The following is a 23,155-nucleotide window of genomic DNA, read 5'->3' as shown; positions in this document are numbered from 1 at the left end:
AAATTGTTACGATCACATAGAAAATATTATGGGTAGAGCAAACCAAAGACTGTAATTCAATGGCAGAACACTTCAAAGGCTGTAACAGGTCTACTAAAGAGACTACTTACACCAAGCTTATCCGCCCTATTTTGGAGTACTGGTGTGCGGTGTGGGATCCGCATCAGGTGGGACTGACGTATGATATCGATAAATTTCAAAGAAGGGCAGCTCGTTTTGTACTATCGCGAAACAGGGGAGATAGTGTCGCAGACATGATACGTGAATTGGAGTGGCAGTCATTAAAAGAAAGGCGTTTTTGGTTGCGACGGGATGTTCTCATGAAATTTCAATCGCCAGTTTTCTCCTCCGATTGCAAAAACATTCTGTTGTAACCACACCTACATAGGGAGAAATGATAATCCCGATAAAATAAGATAAATCAGGGCTCGCAGAGAAAAATTTTGGAGCTCGTTTTTCCCACACGCCGTTCGAGAGTGCAACGATAGAGAGACAGCTTGAAGGTGGTTCATTGAACCCTTTGCCAGGCACTTTATTGTGAATATCAGATTAATTACATAGATGTAGATGCCAAGTAGAACTTTGTGTTCCTCACGATCGGAGATTTTCGCCCGGTGACGAAATACACCAACAAGATAAATTACCATCTTAGCTAATGAATGACTTTACATCCCATTTTCTGTGGAGAAGTCCTCAAAGTGAAACTGTGAAGCAGTTAAAGAGTCCTGCTCAATTAAAAGCGTCACCACTCTTTCGTAGCCACTTTCTCGTAGAATTCTGAAAAGTGTGGAGGGAGTGAAACAGGCAAATAATTAAAGATGGTCTGGCTATGTGTAATTTTATAGATCGCTATTCCTGTTGTACATTTAACTCTGTCAGGAAGTATGCACCAAGTCATTGATTACATAAATAGCTAAAGTGTGATCCTATCAAATCAGCAGAAACTACATCACGCCATCATTATTATTAACCTTAAGTGATGTGATGAATCTATAAACACTCGGTCATAGCCAACAGAATTTCTGTTTTTGGTGGTCTGATGACTTTGTTATCTCCCTAGTTTCTCCACATTTGAAACTAAAGTCCGTTGGCGGAAAAGCAGTGTCTACACAAATAAATCTAATGCGTCTGTACAGGGCTCGCTGCCACTGTGAGGAAGTAATCAGTGTTGGCATATGTCAGAGGATGACACGGTAGCAGGTCGGCATCTGACGATAATCTGGTCCTTATTCTAGAGCTATTTATTTTACTAGGTATCTTATCATAAGGAGTTGGAAGTGGTATATTAATAGTAAATAAACAATTCTTCATAATCTCCATCCACAAAATGAATGGGAATCCCCCCCGCCCCCCATTCCGTCATCTACCACAGACAACGGATACGCTCTTCATAACAGAAGTTATAAACGTAGCGCTATAGCATGATACATACAGACGACGAAAATTGGTTAATTAACTTTATAGACAAAATTGAAAACCGAGCCTCTGAATCTTTATAAAATGAGGGACTGGCTACACGAATATTTGGCGCTGTAGATGGAATATGTAACCACACTACCATGCTGACATATATAGGCAAATATTTTAATATATTATTCTACAAGTAAAACTAAAGAAAAAATTTCACATGAACATAGGTCCGGAAATGTTTAGTTACGGAGTTACGGTTAATAAAAGATTTTGCATGAAATCTATCAACTTCGCTAACATGGACCCATCGTAAAACTGTCCGAGGTTAAAATAAAGCACGATTTCCACTTACTTTGTTGTTATTGGTCTGATGAATCTAATAAAACATGTCCCAGACGTGGGCCTGCAGTGGTTTTCCAGAACATCCGGAGAAGACGCAATTTCGTAAAACTTTTAGTTTATTAACTACTTGGCCCAATTTGTTTTTTTTTAATTCCAGATAGTTGCACAAAGTTTTCAACAGAAGTTGTAGAAAATATAAATTTGGAAAAATGAAGGTAATAACGTTGAGTGAAACTATATGAATGTATCAGATAATCTGCTTGTATTAATACCGTAGCACACGTGAATTCATGTTAAACCGGAAAAAAAACAAAATCTCCGTGTTAACGAAGTTGTACAGTGTACATACAATTTCACAATAAATCCACAATAAATGTTCAAAAATGTCTACACCGAGTTCAATGCATTTAGCTGCACGGGTATGAACGGATTTTGTTGCTCGTTTCAGGGAAGTAAACAAATTTATTTGTGTAATAGTCTTTGCTTCTCTGAATGTTCTGGAAAACCACTGCAGGCACACGTCTGGGACATGTTTCATTAGATTCACCAGACCAGTAACAACAAAATATATGGAAATCGTGCTTTATTTTAACCTCGTAGAGTTTTGCGATGGCTCCATATTAGTGAAGTTGCTAAATTTCAGGCAAAATCTTTTATTAGCCGTAGCTCCGTAACTAAACACTTGCGGACCTATGTTTATATGAACTTTTTTGTTTGGTTATACTTGTAGAATAACATATTTAAGTATTTGCGTATCTTCGTGAATCACCCTGTGTATCACTCCTCTGCCTGGGTGCAGCGCCTAAACGTAGCGCGTGCGGAATAACAGATGCGCCGTGGGCGAACGCACGGCGTCCACTGCCGGCTGGCTCGCCTTTGTACTCACGGGCAAGTAAGCCAAGTTGTGAGGCAGTGGACAGAACAGATAGATTCCCGTGTGCCTAACAATGTTGTCTAACACGAAAGGATAACAGTACGAATCTGATAAATGTTTACTGACATTATGCAAGTATCAGTGAAAGCTGCCTCACATTAGTAAGGATGCAAATGAAAGTTCTTAATATATAATGATAAATTAAACGCAGGAGTACAGCTTAAAAGTGGAGCATGTACATGCAGACTTCCTATCTCAAAGTATTAACTACGAAAACCCATGTGCACTCTTTCAAAAGTCCTGAAGCACATTTCCTTTACTATGTTGCTGTTGTTGTTGGCCTCAGTCCAGAGACTCGTTTGATGCAGGTCTCCATGCCACTCTATCCTGTCCAAGCTTCTTCATCTCCAAGTAGTTGCTGGTACGTACATCCTTCTGGATCTACTTAGTGTACTCATCTCTTGGTCTCCGTATACGATTTTTACCGTCCAAGCTGCCATCCAGTACGACATTTTTGATCCCTTGATACCTCAGAACATGTCCTACCAACCGATCCCTTCTTCTAGTCAGGTTTTGCCACAAATTACTCTCTTCCCTAATTCTGTTTGCAACCTCCTCATTAGTTACGTGATATACCTATCTAATCTTCAGCATTCTTCTGCAGCACTACATTTCGGAAGCTTCCATTCTGTGCTTGTGTAAACTACCTATCGCCCATGTTTTACTTCCGTATACTGCTATCCTCCACACAAATACTTTCAGAAAGTACAACCCAACAAATCTGTGCTCAATGTTAGTAAATTTCTCTTCTCCATTAACGCTTTCCCTGCGATTGCCAGTCTGCGTTTTATATCCTCTGTACTTCAACTGTCGTCATTTTGCTCCCAAAATAGCGAAACTCATCTACTACTTTAAGTGTTTCATTCCCTAATCTAATTCCCTCAGCATCACCTGATTTAGTTCGACTACTTTCCATTATCCTCGTTTTGCTTTTGTTGGTGTTCATCTTATATCCTCCTTCCAAGACACTGTCCATCTGGTTCAACTGCTCTTCCAGGTCGTTTGCTGTCTCTGGCAGAATTACAATGTCAAGCGCAAACTTCAAAGTATTTATTCGTTTCCTGAACTTCAATTTCTACTCCAAATTTTTCTTTTGTTTCTTATACTGCTCGCTCAGTACACAGATCGAATAACATCAGGGATAGGCTACAACCCTTTCTCACTCCCTTCTCCACTATTGTTTCCCTTTCATGCCCCTCGACTCTTCGAACTGTCATCTGGTTTCTGTAGAAATTGTAAACAGCCTTTCGCTCCCTGTATTTGACTCCTGCCACCTTCAGAATTGGAAAGTAAACATTGTCAAAAGCTTTCTCTAAATCTACAAATGCTAGAAACGTATATTTTTAGAATACATCACCTTCTCAAAAATTTTGGAAAATGATGTCAACAGTGAAATAGTTCAGGATTTACTGACGTTTCTCTTATCAACTTTCCTAAAGAGCGGTTTAAAGATGGCATATTTTTGTCTCTCTTGGAAAATGCATTGAATCAGTGATGTATTACATATTTCAGACAATACCAAACTTATTAAATGGGAACAAATCTTTAGTATTCTATTGTAAACACCATCAAAAACAGAAGAGCTTTTATTCTTGAGAGAATATATGAACCACTTAATTAAGTTCAAATTTTCTGGAAGGTTGAACCTATCTTTTTCATTTCACTCACATGTTTCAAATTTCAATTCAAAATGTACCCTTCCCTATACATAACCCTCCCCCTCCCACCCCTGCCCCTTTCCAACGCTGTGTATGATCTCCACTCGTCTGTATTTCTCATTTCCACTCTCTGTTTTGCTTCCACTGTTTCTTTTTCCATCCATCTCTCCATCTGTCTTATTGCCGCAGTCTCTCACTGACCATCAATATCTCATTCTTTCCCACTGTTATCGCCTTCATAAATCTGTCTTTCTCTTTCCCTGCCATGTTCTGTCTTCCACCATCATTATATTCTTCCTCTTTGTCCCTCACTGGCACTGCCTCCTCTCCCTTACGTGCGCAATATCTCTCTGCTACTCTGTTTCAGCGCAAAAACCCCGAGCATGTTCTCATGCCAAAGCGTTTGGTGAGGAACACAGGTTCATGCAACTGGCTCCCCACTCCGTGTCAAAGTCTTTTAAAGGGGAAGATATTCGCCTTTTTTGTGCTCTGACAGGCACTTTCTCCTGCTGGTCTGTAACACGGTGTCCCGCTTATACAAAAGAGAATTCTGCAGGTCAGTTCAATCTGGAAAGGTTATGTATGTACTTCCCCTCAGTTATACACTTTGACGCATATAAGCCATAAATAAGTACTCTTAATATAAGGTTTAAACACAGTCTCTTGTTTTACATTTTTTGGGTGCTTTGCTTGATAACCACTGTTCATCGAAAATGCCCAGCTTATGATGCATTAAAAAAGTAAAAATGTTACTAGAAATATTTTATTGAATTTGTTAACTTTCCAAATATAAATGATGTTTCAAGTTCTTTTCAGGCTTATTAAAACCCTTTTTAGCCCATTCTCTTGTCGCTGAAGTACCACCTAGGGCATGAAGTGCCCATTGTTGATGGACAGGGCGTCATAAAGTCTTATTAGTGAAGAAATGCTGACTAAAAATTTAATTTCGTCACCTCACAACCATTGCGATGATTGTAAAACCTCTTTCATTTGTTCACTACGTCAATTGAAACTACACTTTCGCCTCAGACCTTTTATTAATCGTAAATATTGTAACCTTGAACCTCTGGATGATATCGAAAAAAGTGCTCCGAGAATACCGTCTTGGAAAAATATTGTGAAAATTTCGGCATATCTACCATGAATTGAAATGATAGAAGTGGCAATCCCCCAATTGATACTTACCGTGCTCAAAAAATCATAGCTTGGCAGAGTTTGCTCAGGAACCGCACTTGAAAAAATCGTCTTTTTAAAAGCTACCTAAGGTACACCCTAGTGCACGACCGGCGCAAAAAGAACCAACCGATTTGCTCAGTTTGCCTGGACTGGAGGAAGTGCGTAATGTTTAAATTTGGACCCTGTAGTGTAAGATGTGTACGGCCTTGCCGTGGTCGTAACACCGGTTCCCGTCAGATCATCGAAGTTAAGCGCTGTCGGACAGGGTTAGCACTTGGACGGGTGACCATCCGGTCTACCGAGCGCTGAGGGAAACTGAGAAGCCACTTGATCGACAAGTAGCGGAACCGGTCTCGTAAACTGACATGCGGCCGGGAGAGCGGTGTGCTGACTACGTGCTCTTCCATATCCGCATCCAGTGATGCCTGTGGTCTGAGGGTGACATGGCTGCCGATCGGTACCGTTGGGCCTTCATGGCCTCTTCGGACGGAGCTTTTATTACTTTTTTTTTGTACTGTAAGATAGCTACAGTATGCGCCTTCTTCCGACAGATATGCAAACGGTAGATAGGCCAAGGGCTACCTAAAACACTGGATCCTTTGTGATTAACAGAACTCCGAGATACGACCTCCTGAAGGATCGCAGTTTCTCTCGCCGCTTTTTGGAACATACTGGTACCAACCATTGCCGCGCCCCGATCACCACCATGACCGTCAGATGCAGCAAACGATGCTGTCTTGAATCTCATAATCAGGAAGCTGCAGTGCTTTAAAGTCCATGAGAGAAATTGCCTTCAGAATACAAGTCGTGCACAAAGTTAAAGCGTGAGCCTGAGCTCAGTTCCATTACACCAAGCCACACGTTCTGCACCCAGAGAATGTTCGTGTTGACTCTCGCGTTTACCTATCTGCCTAGATGCTAATTTCAGAATTACCTCTCGTGACATCACTGCAAAAATTGACCGGGAACGGCTGTTGCCGAAACCGGAACGACGAAACTCCTAAAAACGGAAACAGGCCAGTGGCACAAAGAGCGTACAGTATGTACACATATTTTGGCGCTGAAATACCATCTGTGACGTCCCACACTACTGATGACCTCAGCAGTTAAGTCCCATAGTGCTCAGAGCCATTTGAATTTTTTTTTTTTTTTTTTTTTTTTCATCAGGGCCCACTGCAAGTACTATCACAGGCGGAAGGTGAGAAAACTTGTATTTCGTGTCGAGCGGCTGCTCATAAGCCATACATCACGCCGGTAAATGCCAAACAATGCCTCGCTCGGTGTAAGGAGCGTAAACACTGGACGCCTGAACAATGGAAAAACGTTGTGTGGAGTGACGAATCAAGGTAGACAATGTGGCGATCGAATGGCAGGGTGTGAGTATGGCGAATGCCCAATGAACGTCATCTGCCAGCGTGTGTAGTGCCAATAGTAAAATTCTAAGTCGGTGATGTTATTGTGTGGTCTTGTCTTTCATGGAGGAGGCTTGAACCCCATCTCGTTTTGCGTGGAACTATTACAGCACAGGCCTACATTGATGTTTTAAGCACCTTCGTGCATCCCACTGTTGAAGGGCAATTTGGGCATAATGATTGAATTTTTCAACATGATCGAGCTCCTATTCGCAATGAACGGCCTAGGGCTAATTGGTTACACAACAATAACATCCCTGTAATGGACTGGCCTGCACAGAGCCCTGACATGAATGCTATGGACTCTTTTTGGGATGTTTTGCAACGCCAGCGTCGTGCCAGGCCTCACCGTGAAGAATGGGCTGCCATTCCCCAAGAGACCTTCCAGCACCTGATTGAACGTATGCCTGCGAGAGTGGAAGCTGCCACCAAGGCTAATGGTCGGCCAACACCATATTGATTACCAGCATTACCGACGAAGGGCGCCACGAACTTGTTAGTCATTTTCAGGCAGGTGTCGGGATACTTTTGATTACAAAGCGTACAATTGTTTAAAATAATCTTACATCCATGACTATCATTTTGTGGCCTCTCGAGACATAAACCATGTACGGTTAAATAATAATTCGAGTCAGCACTCAGTTGCCGCTATGAAGTTCCCCAAGTACTTAGTTTCACCCAGCACCATGCTCGGAAGTGCGTGCTGGCATGTCCTCACCGGCCCAAGGCTCGTTTAGCTGGCAAAAGCTGCTGCTATACTCAAGACACCCTCCCACCCCATCTCTTATATATACAGGACGAAGTTATATGAGTCTTGTAGAGTGATAAGGTTCCTAGTCGGAGTGAAACATTAATTTACAAAAGTTAAAGTGTATTATACCATATAGAAAGAAAATTAACTCATTTATTCATAAAATTACAGGTTCTTCAGCAGTCTGAAAGTCTTATGAAGATATTTTGAGGGAGTTCTTTATTTGACGTAGCAACTTTATCCCGGCATTATGATCTACAGAACCAGTATTTGGCTACTCTACATTTTAATGGCGGTAGTCAGAGCTACCGACTTCAGTGACCCAGAGTCCAACACAACAGGTAACGTTTTATTGCAGTTGACGGAAGTCTCGGTATAGCAATGACCAATAATTTTATAGTAGCTGATTAAATACATGTTCTCTTTTTCCACTGAAATTTTATCAATTTATTTTTCAGAATACGTTCCAGAGGCCACAGTCGATCGTTTAAGAACTGACGATCCACGTAAGTACCGGAACTACGTTCCCATTATTCGTAGATTCGTCAAAAGGGGGACATATTAATTTCACGACGAACTCCGCTCTGTTTTTTCATATACAAACCCTTACGGAGCCGCAGCGGGAAATGGGGTTGAAGTTTACTACACCGAGTGGGGTTCCATTGGTCCTCTCTCGCCTCGTGGGTGGATAAATTGTTCACTGCATGTTGTAATCTTACTCTCCCACATATCTAAATTAATTTTTCTAAGTGTTCTCATTAGTTTCAAAACTTCGAAAGACGTAAGATATGCAAAATAAAAACTTTTTACTTATCTTCATTTTCTCTTGTTGTTGACTCCAGTTTCTGCGTCTAGGGTACATTCTTGAGGCCGAAATTTTGCTTTTGCTTTGTTGGTTCGTGATGACTAAATAAAAGATGAAGATAACTTGAATTTTATTCTTTGTCGCATTTTTCAATATTACACTGTCTTCACAATTTCCACTCAATAATCCAAATTACGTTGTTAGTGCCGACCATAAAAGAAATACGTGTGCCTCCATCACACACATACCCACTACTCCTGAAATTCCGCGGTACTCATAATATTCCAAAGAGTTTACAAAGCAAAAGCGTCTACATACTTTCTTGTGAAAGGAATAATCATTAGTAAGTTATAACATTATATTATAAATGAATCCAGAAATAAATTTAATAATTAGCGTTAGATTGTGCAATTAACAATATGAATTTTAGGTATGCCACATATTTAGTAATTTCAAATGTTTCTAAGAGAAAGGATAATTTTAACCGTACATGCAGAGTGTAACAAGTTAATATCTTTTTATGCATTCTTGCCTGACATCATATGAAATTCATTTAGTTAAACAGCTGAGATACTGTTCACCTATACAATTTACTTGGTATCGACTATTTCTATAAAAAAAGGTTGTGTTGGGAACGGGTGTCCCATTACCATAGACAAGTGGCATACGGGATCGCCATTTATTGAAGCAACAGACCAACTAAGTGATCGAACCAAAAGGAACAAAAACTACCAAGCAAACGCAAGAGATACGCGAAGATACGGCCGACCTTGTAGCGACGTATTATTTACTCAGATTCACTTGGCATAATCTTTGATAGCTTCCAGGATAATCAAACACTCTCTAAGCCAAAGGGGAGTAGACAATTTTAAACGGCAAGGCGACTGCGATTATCAAACTATATATCTATTAGAAAGCTTTGTAACGGATTCGCCATACACAAAGACATGTTGTTGTTGTGGAGGTCTTCAGTCCTGAGACTGGTTTGATGCAGCTCTCCATGCCACTCTATCCTGTGCAAGCTTCTTCATCTCCCAGTACGTACTGCAGCCTACATCCTTCTGAATCTGCTTAGTGTATTCATCTCTTGGTCTCCCTCTACGATTTTTACCCTCCACACTGCCCTCCAATACTAAATTGGTGATCCCTTGATGCCTCAGAACATGTCCTACCAACCGATCCCTTCTTCTAGTCAAGTTGTGCCACAAACTCCTCTTCTCCCCAATCCTATTCAGTACCTCCTCATTAGTTATGTGATCTACCCATCTAATCTTTAGTATGCTTCTGTAGCACCACATTTCGAAAGCTTCTATTCTCTTCTCGTCCATGTTTCACTTCCATGCATTTTAGCCTGACATATGAAATTCATTTAATTAAACAGCTGAGATACTGTTCACCTACAGAAGTTACTTGGCATCGACTATTTCTATACAAAAAGTTATGTTAGGAACGGGTGTATTCCACTTTATTTCCTTACATACACCAAAGCGGGGATGGACCACGTGAATTTAGCACTGGAGCTGTGGACAGATAGCCTCTACATTAGAGTAAACCTACGATTATCCATTCATATGGAGATCACAGAGACACGGAAATTAACAACGCCTGTTCTCAATCGCCAGTAAATGCCAGGGATTATTGATTTGTTGAGGGTATTTTTGTTCTGTCGTTGCCATTACAAAGATGCGTGCATATAAATGGGTAGCGAAAACCATAAGAAATGTATAGTGCTGTAGAACATCTAAAAATAAGACCAAAATTATCAATATCTAACGCATAAAACCAACAATGTGTTAGCATACGGCATTTCCCGATGTAAGAGAGAAATCAACCGAAAATCACCGTAAGTACAAATCAATGTGTTCAGTTGCAACAACACAACAAAAATACTCTGAAGAGTTATAATGCAACTATGGACATTATGGCCACAGAAATGAACAATTATAGATATGGTATGTGCCTAGTGGGATTCGATAGACATGTGGGCCTGAGGTCCTTCCAGTAACGCCAATTACAGTCAGCGTTGGAATGGCCAGTGACTGCGTGGCATCCGAAACCACACAAGGGAAAAAAATCCTTCAGCCCTGAATTTTGCACAAACGAAACAGGAACTACGGCTGGCCGGCTGCACTAGAAAGATAAATGGCGCGTAATTAATAACCAGTTTCATAGCGTCCACGCCACTAATTACAAGATTACGCAACAAAGCGAATACATAATTCTAACCTCCACAAAAAACAATTAAACTTCACGTGCAAAAGAGAAAACTAGTAAAATTAATCACTCTCCCTACACCTTAGAGTCCTCATCCTACCCTGTGCAAATATGACCTAACTTATAAAATCTTAACCTGACTTCGTGTCTAAGACCACGCTCCAATGGAAATGAGTGTACCATCCGGCTGCCTGTGTCTGAGTGTCTCCGGCCAGAAATTTCGCAGACCCGCCCCGCACGCAGTGTCATTTCTCTGTGGAGGGCCGACATCTCACCAGTCCCGGGCGCCTGTTCAAAAAGCGAGGCGCGCTCAGCCAACGAGGTTGGTCGGACAGCGAGAACAGCTGTCGCCCCTGGACTCCCTCTGAGCAGCGAGGAGTCCCACACAGTTGTGCAAAGCTCTGCAGGGGGCTCCGCAGGGCCAATCAGGGGACTCGGTTTTAAGTACTGAAGGAAGGCTGCCTTCTGGCGTTGACTTGTTCACGCGAGCTATTCATACAGAAGACTTACGAACTTTCCCCCGGCTCCTAGAGGAAAATAGGGACCTTCTCTAACTTTACACTACGTCAACATGTCCTGAACTGTTGTAGGTAATTACATTGGAACATATTGTCTGGAATGGACTGAGGGTGCTGATTACTGAAGCAAAATAGGAAAATTGGAATAATAATAAATGTATAGCTGCAATAATCATCGGCACGGTCCAGACCAAATTCTACCTAACAGAAACGTTGAATAGTAGTAGTAAGTCAAGGGAAGATAAAAATAATTTAAAGAGGAGCGAGAATAATGGATTTGTCTTAAGAAAGTAATTTGGTGCTCGTGGTCGTGCGGTAGCGTTCTCGCTTCCCGCGCCCGGGTTCCCGGGTTCGATTCCTGGCGGGGTCAGGGACTTTGCCTGGTGATGACTGGGTGTTGTGTGATGTCCTTAGGTTAGTTAGGTTTAAGTAGTTCTAAGTTCTAGGGGACTGATGACCATAGATGTTAAGTCCCATAGTGCTCAGAGCCATTTGAACCATTTTTGCTCAGTGCCGTTGAGCGACTGCGTGGTGCAGTAACTGCCTTGAGTCACTGTGTAACCAAAGCAGTTAGCATCGTTGTGACTCAGTAGTGTTCGTTTGCCTAATCCTCTTGAGAAATGCTATGAACTGTGAATCAGCGGTAAGTATGCCCAACTTTACAATAAACTACTTGCAGCATGAGGTCCTTGGCTATATTTTACAAATCACTGTTCCTCGAGAACCAAGATTACTCGAGAAAGAGAAGAGTTTGATTAAAATTGCTTACATAACACATACGGCAATTGCAGAAGCAAAAGAGACAGCTTTATGAATGTCTATTCAACAACGATAGAAACACAAGTCATCAAGTTCCTTTGTAATCTGAGTTATATGATATTCGTGCTTTTTACCTCCTGTAACAGTTCATTACTGTACCTAACTTTGGTTTCGTCTACGTTTTTATCGCTACAGAGAAACTGAAAGTAGTTTGATCTTACATGTGTCTACCGAAAGGACGCTAATGGCAAAGAAGTTAGGAAACAGGAGAGAAAGTTACTGGGGACCGTAACTGATCAATTTTCGTTTACCATATTGCTGTCTCTGTAAGCATTAGTTTAATTTACACTCAGCACCTGTCAGCAGGTTGTTGTCATAAATTGAAAACAAAAGGTGACACACAACGCAACCCACAAATATGCAAGAACCTAATCTGACGGCACAGACACTCTCATTCAGTGAGAGGGGTTTCTAGGTCACTAGCTCATGATACACTAATGGTGCAGTGCTGGGCGTTTACTGACAAAAGATTGGGACCGACAGAATGGTATTACTGGAATCTGAGATAGTTCTTGGGGACAAATACACTACGTGATCAAAAGGATCCGGATACCACCAAAAACCGACGTTTTTCATATTAGGTGCATTCTGCTGCCACCTATTGCCATGAACTCCATATCAGCGACCCCAGTAGTCGTTAGACACCGCGAGAGAGCAGAATGGGGCGCTCCGCGGGACTCGCGGACTTCGAACGTCGTCAAGATGATCGAGTGTTACTTGTGTCATACGTCTGTCTGTACGCGAGATTTCCACACACCTAAACAGCCCTAGGTCCACTGTTTCCGATGTCCTAGTGAAGTGGAAACGTGAAGGGACACGTACAGCACAAAAGCGTACAGGCCGACGTCGTCTGTTGACTGACAGAGACCGCCGACAGTTGAAGAGGGTCGTAATGTGTAGTGGGCAGACGTCTAATCTGACCATCACACAGGAATTCCTAACTGCATCAGGATCTACTGCAAATACTACGTCAGTTAGGTATGAGCTGTTAAGCTGATTGTGCGATAATTCTCGTACTTGTCAGCTATTGCAGTCTTCTGAATAACGTCGATATTTTTCCGGAAGGCACATGGTCTGTCGCCCAATTCATACATTCTACACACCAACGTGAATAGCCGTTTTGTTGCCACTTCCCCGAGTGATTTTAGAAATTCTGATGGAATGTTATCTATACCCTCTCCCTTATTTGATTTTAAGTCCTCCAAAGCTCTTCTAAATTTGGATTCTAATACTGGATCCTCTATCTCTTCTAAATCGATTCCTGCTTCTTCTTCTATCACAACAGGAAAATCTTTCCCCTCACAGAGGTCTTCGATGGACCATTTCCCCCTATCAGCTCTCTCCTCTGCATTTAACAGTGGAATTCCCGTTGCACTCTTAATGTTACCATCCTTACTTTTAATTTCACCGAATGTTGTTTTGACTTTCCTTCCGACAAACATTTCTTTTTCGATTTCTTCACATTTTTCATGCAAGCGTTTCATCTTACCTTCTCTGAACTTCCTATTTATTTCATTCCTCAGCGACTTGCATTTCTGTAGACCTGAATATTTTTGAACTGCCTTCTTTCATCGATTAGCTAAAGTATTTCTTCTGTTAGCTAGGGTTTGTTTACAGTCATGTTCTTTGTGACTATGTTGTTCTTTCCAGCTTCTGTGATTGCACTTTTTAGAGGTGGCCATTGCTCTTCAACTTTACTGTTTACTTAGTTATTTCTTATTGCTGTATCTATAGCCTTAGAGATCTTTACGAGTGTCTCTTCATTCCTTCCTGCTTCTGTATCCCACTTCTTTCAGTATTGATTCTTCGTGACTAAGCTCTTAAGCTTCAGCTTGCTCTTCATCACTACTACATTCTATCTGCTCCTGCGTACTCCAGTATCTGATTTCGGAGTCTCTGTTTGACCATGATGTAATCTAACTGAAATCATCCAGTATTACCCGACGTTTTCTAAGTAAATCTCCTTCTCTTGCGATTCTTGAACAGAGTATTCGTTATTACACGCTGAAATTTGTTACAGAACTCAATTAGTTTTTCTCCTCTCAAATTCCTTGTCCCAAGCCCGTATTTCCCTGAAAACTTTCCTTGTGTTCCTTCTCCTACAACTGTATTCCAATTCCCCTATGACTATTAGATTTTCATCTCCCTTTATGTGCTGTATACCTTTTCAATATCCTCATATACTTATTGATCTTCAGCTTGTGACATCGGCGTCTATACCTGAACTATCGTCGTAAGTGCTGGTCTGCTGTAGGTTCTTATGAGAGGAACTCCATCACTGAAATGTCCACAGTAACACACTCTCTGCTCCACATTCCTACTCATAACGCATTCTACTCCCGTTATATCATCTTCTGCTATTGCTGATATTATCCTATGCCCATCTCATCAGAAATCCTTGTCTTCTTTCCATTTCCATTCACTGATCTCTACTACATCCAGATTGAGCCGTGATATTTCCATTTTCAGATTTTCTAGCCTCCCTGCCACGTCAAGCTTTTGACATTTCATGCCCCGATTCGTAGATCACTATCATTTAGTTGGTTGTTTAGTCTTTATGTCGTGGTCACCTCCCACTTGGCAGTCCCCTCCCGGAGATCCGAGAGGGGAACTATTGCGGAATATTTTGCCAATGGAGAGACCATCGTGACTCTTCTTCAATTGCAGGCCACTTGTCCTGTGGACACATGATAAGTGTCTTTAATGCTGTGGCTTCCATTTCTTCCTGCAAATTCATGCCGTTGATCATTGCGGATTCTTCCGCCCTTTGGGGGTAGTTTCCCACGGCAAGGACAAGAGAGTGCCTCGATCCTCTGTCTGTTTCTCCGCCCTATTTAACAAGGCCGGCAGCAGAATGAGGGTGCCTTCTTATGACGGAAGTTTCTGGCCTCGCATGCTGGCGAATTACACTTTACGAATTCCCCTGGGAGTATCATTCATTCTGTCTATACAGTTACAATTCACACGCTAGCTTCTACTTAGTCAATAGATTAAAAGTCATTCATTTATTAAATTACTTCGCATTCACACCCTCGTTCAGACGTATAGCTAAACACATTAGATCAGCAGTACTTAATGAAAGATACAACATTCACAGATGATAAAGTTTCATTTCCAAATTACGCTGTTTATACTGCTTCAGATTTCATAACCTGTTTCATGCTGACACCGTTCGTCCACAGCCGTTTCTACTTGGAAGAAACAGATTTGCTTTATCGTGTCGTCGTGGAACCGTGACTCGCCATTTGTATGAACCTGTCTGCTCTCGTCTGACTGCTGTAGGTGCGATGCAAAGGTGCTACGCCTCAGTACGTCCTTATTTTGTTCAAGCTCAGCACGTATTGTGTACACTTCATCTATTCAACAAGCCCTGCAATTCTTCCTCATTTTCTCTGATAACAACGTCATCAGCGAACTTCATCTTTGATACCGTGAATTTTAATCCTGCCTATCGACCCTTATTTTATTTCCGTAATTGCTTCACCGATGTACAGATTAAACAGTAGCGAAGACATACTGCATCCTAGCTGTACACTCTCCATCCTTTTCCCTTTGTCTTCTGTTCGTACAGCAACTGCTTGGTTCTAGTAAATACTATATGTTATACATCTTTCACTATAGTTCAGGCATAGTTTTACTAGTATTTGTAATATTTAGCAACACTTCACAATGCCGAAAGCTTTTCCTAGGTTGTAGAATCCTATGAAAGTACCCTGACTTTTTCATAACTCTGGCTTCCAATTCCATCTGCGATATTACACGTGCCTTGTTGGTCCCTTCATGTTTCCTGGCCCAACTGATCGCCATCTTGCACAGCCTCAATATCCTTTTCCATTTTTATGTATGCTGTCCTTGTCAGAAGCTCGGATGCGTGAAATGTTAAAAGGATTACCCGACAGTTCTCGTATTCATCTGCTCTTGCTGCCTTCAAGATTGTGGTGACTGTTCAATGGCGTGACTTCAGTGTTACAGACTGTGTACACACACACACACACACACACACACACACACTGGTTCAGTCTGCAGCTCATGGTCTAGTGGTTAGCATTGTCTCCTCTGGATCATGGGGTCCAAGGTTTGATTCCCAGCCAGGTTGTGGATTTTCTCTGCCTGGGGACTGAGTGTTTGTGTTGTCCTCATCATTTCTTTATCATCATCACCATTCGTGACAGTGGCTAGATTCGATTGTGTAAAACTTGCACTGTGTAAAAATTGGGAATTTGTATGGGCGCTGATCTTTGTGCAGTTGAGCGCCCCACAAACCAAACATCACCATTACACACACTGTATGAGAGGCATGCTATGCCTTCATACGTCTCCAGGAGAACAGGACGCCGGATGGGGCTGAGGTGAAGCATCCCCTCGTCGACTGGCATGCCGTATGGCGATCGGTATGCGCTTACCATCTAGCCACTGATGTGAAATCTTCCTGGAACCTTATGCACAAGTGTGCCAATGAGGCCTTCAAACGATTCACCTTGCAGACACCCCCTTTTTTATCGCCCGTTTTTTTTTTTTTTTTTTTTGGACGTGGACGAGCCCCACCTGGTGTCCATATCAGTGATAGGTTTCTTGTTCTTGGTGCGAGAGGTGTTGTCCCCTGTTACCCGTATGACTCCTGATCGTACACCCCTAAAACCCCTCCTCTCTCAGGACTTTGGATACTTTCCACAAACGAAGACAAATTCCGTGACGTGGATTTGTGGACCCGCAGTTTACTACTTGTTTGCTGATGGCTACAAAAAGGTCCTCGGTTTTCTGAATTTCCATGTGCAGTTGCCCACAATCCCAAATACAGACGACACTTTTCTAATTATTGTTTGTAGTGTTTTACCTAACGCATCTCGGAGTTGGCGTGTTAGTGCAATGAGAAGTTCACCCATACGCTTTCCACTCATAGTACCGGTTATTCTACAATCATTGTAATGTTTTCATCCGACCTAGTACACATAGATCATCCCAACGAGTGTGAAGGACTGATGCTCCCTCCCCCTCGCGTTCTTTGTTTCCTGCTGCCCTTGGTCCTGTGACAATGTGTCTGCTTGGCGTGTCTCATACTCTTATTCCTCGTTCTCTGCTCCTCCGTGGTCCCTGGATGACGGAACAGGACACAGTCTCCAGTCCATGTGTTGCAACCCCTGACCAGTTTGCCCCAACCCTTACCTTTAGAGGCTACATAAGTTCCACTGGGAAAAAAGGTAGGGTTGCATCTTTGACTAGTAGTTAAAATGTCCTGGAACCAGGGTTTGAGCGTCACCACTGCTTAAATTATGAATGAACTCATCAGAACTTGAGGCTGAAGACTTCTGGGATGAGAAGTCACCCTGCCTGCCACCAGCACTGTCAAAGTAGGTGGAGGGGCGCTTAAAACAGGTGCAGAGCGCCCTCTGGTCTTGGGGTGGGAAACTGCTCTTAAAAGGCGGAGGAATCAGGAATTATCAACGGTATGAGGACGCAAAAGACAGCGGAAACCACCACATTAAAGACACGTAATTTGTATCCACATGACATGTGGACTGTAACTGTAAAAGCGTCATGATGATCTCTCCTGTGGCAAAAGATTCCACACTAGTCCCTCTATTCGAATCTTGATGTGGGGACTGCCAATGCGGAGGTGACCATGAGAAAAAGGTTGAATTACCCACTAAAAGTTAACATTCCAGGATTCGAGGTGTGGAGTGTCTGATGTCTGAACCTTGTAGGGAAGGTAGAATACCTGAAAAAGAATATTAAAAGGCTCGGTTTAGATATTGTGAGGGTCAGTGAAGTGAAATAGAAAAACAACAGGGAATTCGGGTTTTTCGAGTGTAACGTAATGTCAACAGCAGCGGGAAAAGCAATAATGGGAGTAGGATTCGTTATGAATAGGATGGTAGATCAGCGAACGAGTCATTGTGAACAGTTGAGTGATGCAGTTGTTGTCGTTAGAATTGACAACAAACCAGCACCAATAATTCAGGTACACATGTCGACGTCGCAAGCAGAATAAGAAAAGACAGAGGAAGCATATAATAATAATAATAATAATAATAATGCTATTCATAAAAGGAGATAAAGTGTAATATTTAATGATGGATTGGACTGCCGTTGTGGGGGACTAGTTGAAGAAGTGATTACGGGGGAATATTGGCTTGATAATAAAAATGAGAGAGAAGAAGGACTAATTGAGTTCCGCAATGAATTTCAGCTAGTAACTGTGAATACTCTTTTCAAGAATCACAAGAGGAAGAGATGTACTTGGAGAAGGTTGGTAAACACAGGAAGATGACAGATTACAACATGGTCAGGCAGACATGTCCATAGTCAGATATTGGCTTGTAAAGCATAGCCAGGTCGCAATTTAGCTATCATGATGAATAGGATGAAGATTATAATACTACTCAGGAAGGAATAAATGCGCGAAAAAAGTGGGATACGAAAATACTAAGGAATGAAGACATACACTTAACATTCTCTGAGGCTATAGATTCTGCGGCAATCAATAGCTCAGGTGACAGCTCAGTTGAAGAGGAATGGACATCCCTAAGAACAGCAGTCATAGAAGCTGGAAGGAAAAATTTAACCAGGAAGGGAACTGTGAAGAAACTATGGGTAACAGAAGAAATAATTCAGTTTATCGATCAAAGAAGGAATTACATAAATGATAAGTGAAACCTAGAAATACAGAAATATGAATCACTTAGGAATGAAATAAATAGGAAGTGCAAGCAAGCTACTCGAAATGGATCCACGAAAAGTGTGAAGAAGTCGAGAAAGAAATGATTACCGGAAATACTGACACGGATTATACAAAAATCAACACAGTCTTCGATTAACTTAAAAACATTAAGAGTGCAATAGGAACTGCACTGTTAAGTGCAGAGGAGAAAGCGAATAGGTGGAAAGGGTACACTGAAGGCCTCTATGAGGGGGAGGAGTTTTCTTATGACGTGACAGAACAAGAGACCTGAGCGATAGCGAAGAGGTGGGGTATCAACCGGATTTTTACAGAGCTCTGGACAACTTAAGGTCAAATAAGGCGGACGGTCAGTTTGTATTTAGGAAAGTTAAAGACAACAGAGAGGCAGTTCTGAGACTGTGGTTTATAACGGAAGCAAGAGTGAAGAAAAATCGCGATATGTCGATAGGATTTGTCCACCTGGAAAAAGCATTCGATGGGTTACAATGGTGTAACGTGTTCGAAATTCTAAGAAAGGTACGGATACATCATAGTGATAGGCGGATAATATTCAATATGAGCATAAACCAAGAGTGAGGAATAAGAACAGAATCCCAAGAATGAAGCGATCTTATTAAAATGGGACCAACACTTTCGTCCCTACTACTGTTAAATATTTTTATGGAAGAAATAATGAGGGAAATAACACAAAAATTCAAGAACAGGATTAAAATTCAGTGCGAAAGGGTATCAGTGATAATATTCGCTGATGACTTTTCTATCCTCCGTGAAAGTGAAGAGACATTACAGGGGTGGTTGAATGGAATGAATAGTCTAGCGAGTACAAAATTAAGAACAAAATATGGGTTGAGAGAAAATCGAAGAAAGAGGAATATAATAAGAAATAGCAGAAATGAGAATAACGAGAAACTTAACACCAGAATTTGGGATCACGAAGTTACGGAATTATGCTAGTGGGCATCAACATAACGCATGGTGGACAAAGCAAGGTGGATAAACGCGACATTTCTGGCTAAGAGAAGTCTACTAGTATCAAAGACAGACCTTAATCTGAGGAGGAATTTCTAAGAATATATGTTAGGAGCACAGCATCTTAAAATAGTGGAAGGTGGACTGTGAGGAAACCGGAACAGAAGCACTTCAGGTGTGGTGCTACAGAAGAATGTCAAACATTAGCAGGACTGATGAGGTAAAGAATGAGGAGGCTCCCTGCAGAATCGGCACGGAAAGAAATACATGGAAATCATTGACGAGAAGAAGTGACAGGAGGATGGGAAATGTTTTAAGACATAAGGGAATAACCTCCATGTTACTAGAGGAAGCTGTAGATGGTGAAAATTACATCCAACATATAATTGAGGTTGTAGGTTGCAGTTGGTAATCTGAGATAAAAAGGTTGGCACCGGAGAGGAATTCGTGGTCTGTCACTTTTAATCAATCACAAGACTGGTGACGGAAGAAAAAGAAAAAAAAAATGTTTCATTTGCTTAAGATTCAGCTACTATGACTTGCCAGTAAATAAGTGTAAATGAAGCTTTCTGAAGGGGAAGATGTCATTTGTCTATGAATTTCAGCTAATCATATTTCAAGTCAATTTAAGCTAGGTATGTCTTTTGCGCAAACAGCAGTCAAAAGAAATGTCATTAAGTTCCACAAATAATTTCTCAGAAAGTTGAGAGTGCAGAAAGGATTTATTCTTAATATGGTATTAGAATACTATTAAAAAAGGGTTGGGACGCTGTTACCAGTCTAAACTTAAATGTTTAAATTAAAGGAATTTGTGCATCCATTTTGAAAAATTTCTGGAGAGATTTCGGCAGCTGGGACAGCACACCGTACGTTGATGATTTACTTAGTATTCGCCAACTGCACGGCGACGATAGACTAGTGCATGCAACGTCTGATTTCGTAGCACACCATGCCCTTCACGCAGCGTGCCCTGTAGAACTGGACACGTACAAGCCTCTCGTTACACGGTGACCTCAGTCCTGCTACTCCCAAAGGAGGCAGGCTGTCCAAGAGGCAAAGGGATGGTGCGCACTGGCGGCGGTAGTGGTTAATGAAACGGGAATGACAGAACGTAGCGTTGTTTTTCTTGCTTTGTGGCTATTCTTTCACTCGGTTCTTATCAGTGACTGCTCATTGTCTCAATGCCAACAGTCGCATACGTAGTTATCTGGTAAAAAGTCTCTCTCCTTTCTGTATATAACTTAAGTCATTCTGCTATATCCCCCAGGCTGTGGCTAAGCCATGTCTCCGCAATATCCTTTCTTTCAGGGGTGCTAGTTCTGCAAGGTTCGCAGGAGAGCTTCTGTAAAGTTTGGAAGGTAGGAGACGAGGTACTGGCAGAAGCTGTGAGTACCGGGCGTGAGTCGTGCTTCGGTAGATCAGTTGGTAGAGCACTTGCCCGCGAAAGGCAAAGGTCCCGAGTTCGAGTGTCGGTCGGGCACACAGTTTTAATTTGTCAGGAAGTTTCATATCAGCGCACACTCCGCTGCAGAGTGAATATCTCAGTCTGGAATCATTCTGCTATAGTTTATCTGCATTTATAAATAATCCCACATTGAAAGAAAGCTAATTTACATTGGATTCTAACAGTAGCTGGCTCGTTTCCGTTTCGGAAGTCTATTTCAACGCGAAAATTTCGTCGCTGATTGCCTCATTATCTATCGGCTGGTTTGGTCAGTACGTCTATTGATCGCCCTAAAGTGGAAAGCTCTTGAAATATTTCACTCGACACCCAGAATAGCATGCAGATGTCACAAAATACAGGGTGTTTCCATAAGAGCGTGTAAAAATGTAACAGTACATAGAGAATGCTTCACTGTACAATTTGAGGTAGGGAACACGGAGTTGGATAAACCAGCTAAAGGAGATGTGGAAATAAACTTCTCTATCGGTTTGTGTAGCATTCCTCTTTTCCACATTATTCACAACTAACATGAGTACAGATTTACATATACTGTGTTGTTTACTTACATATTCATTTATTATTTCCTTCAAGAAAACGAGGATGATCCTGATTACTAGGATGCATGATGCAGGTTTTATTTACTTAACTGATCCGTAAGGTGGCTCTGTTGTATCGTTTTTACATTGCCCCTTGGCTGTTCTTGAGGGGATGTGGGTACAACATGATGTTGCACTGCCCCACTCCAGTGTGGATGTCCGCAGCCCTCTCAACTGGTAACTGGACTGGAAGGTGAGGTCCTGTCTCATGGCCTGCTTGGTCACCTGACCTGAATCCCCCTTATTATTTCCAATTGGGATATCTAAAGTCACTTGCATATGAGACCTCAGTGGATACGGAAATGGATTATTGCCAGAATAGTAGCTGCCTGTGATGTGATTCGAGACACACCAGAGATATTTGTGAGCGTGCAACAGAATCTTGTTCGTCGATGTCATGCTTGCAAGCTCCAGTTCGCTACCTGAAACTGCTCAGTGGAGCATCCTGTTCGTCCTGTTAAACTTTTGCACACTCTTACAGAAACATCCTCGATAACGAGGCCAAATGTCGATATCCAAGATCAATTTGTATAATGTCATTTGGGGTCCCATTCAGTCATTGCACGAGAAGTGAATTACGAAAAACGTAAATAAACTCTAACATTGTTGTATGTGCCGCAGTTCTGTTAGCTGTATGCTGGATTTTACAATAGAGAGATGGTCTATGTTTCCAAGCTACTGTGATTTATTAGCATAAAAGACTGTGACACTAACGATTGCATTTTCCTCAAATTTTCTTGGTATATATCATACAATCTAGCGCCCATTGCTAGTTTTAGCTTGGTTACACTCAGCAGTTGCTCATTATTCCAGTTCCCACTTTAGCGGCTGTCTCTGAACTATCGAAAAATACAAAATCTTCCAAGGATTTTACGAAAAACGAAGTGATCAATGCTGTGATGATAGTGTCTAGGATGACTGTTCACTCCTTTCTTCTCTTAATTCCCCTGCAAATGAACTGCTACGTGTATTAGCTGACGAATAGCATTGTAAGATGAAACTTACTTCTCCATATGGTCTGCTTGCTACAGACACAAGTATCCGTATACTATCATCAAATGTAGAAATGTGTGAATTTCCCAGCTACCAAACTGCTGAGATCATCGGTCCCTAGACTTAACCACTACTTAAACTAAAGTAAACTAACTTATGTAAGAACAACACACACACCCATGTCCGACGGGGGACTGAAACCTCCGGCTGCAGAGGCCGCGCGATCCATTACATGGCGCCTCAAACGACGCGGTCCTTCAACTGACAGTTTAACTACAGCCCCATCCTTCAGACTGTGTCCTATCAACATGTCCCTTCTTTCAGTTGTACCCAAAAAATCCTCTTTGATTCCATTCTGCTTTTCTTGCTGAATTATCCTATCTTCCTATTTAATCTTCAGCATCCTACTGTCCGCCCCCGGTAGCTGAGTGGTGG

General features: G+C 41.8%; 1 protein-coding gene across 1 annotated transcript in view; it reads left to right on the top strand.

The window, feature by feature from the left end:
• LOC124553235 (poly [ADP-ribose] polymerase tankyrase-1-like) overlaps window positions 1–23,155 on the top strand; it is a 91,502-nt gene that overhangs the window by 3,659 nt on the left and 64,688 nt on the right. Inside the window, exons 2-4 of the mRNA XM_047127124.1 lie at window positions 4,712–4,900; window positions 7,855–8,024; window positions 8,142–8,189. Coding sequence (XP_046983080.1) covers window positions 7,934–8,024; window positions 8,142–8,189 — 139 coding nt within the window. The 5' untranslated portion in view covers window positions 4,712–4,900; window positions 7,855–7,933. The remainder of the gene's footprint in view (window positions 1–4,711; window positions 4,901–7,854; window positions 8,025–8,141; window positions 8,190–23,155) is intronic.

Source organism: Schistocerca americana, chromosome 11 (genome assembly GCF_021461395.2).
Source record: "Schistocerca americana isolate TAMUIC-IGC-003095 chromosome 11, iqSchAmer2.1, whole genome shotgun sequence".
In the NCBI taxonomy this organism is placed as follows: Eukaryota; Metazoa; Arthropoda; class Insecta; order Orthoptera; family Acrididae; genus Schistocerca; species Schistocerca americana.
This window is presented reverse-complemented; position numbering and strand designations above follow the sequence as displayed.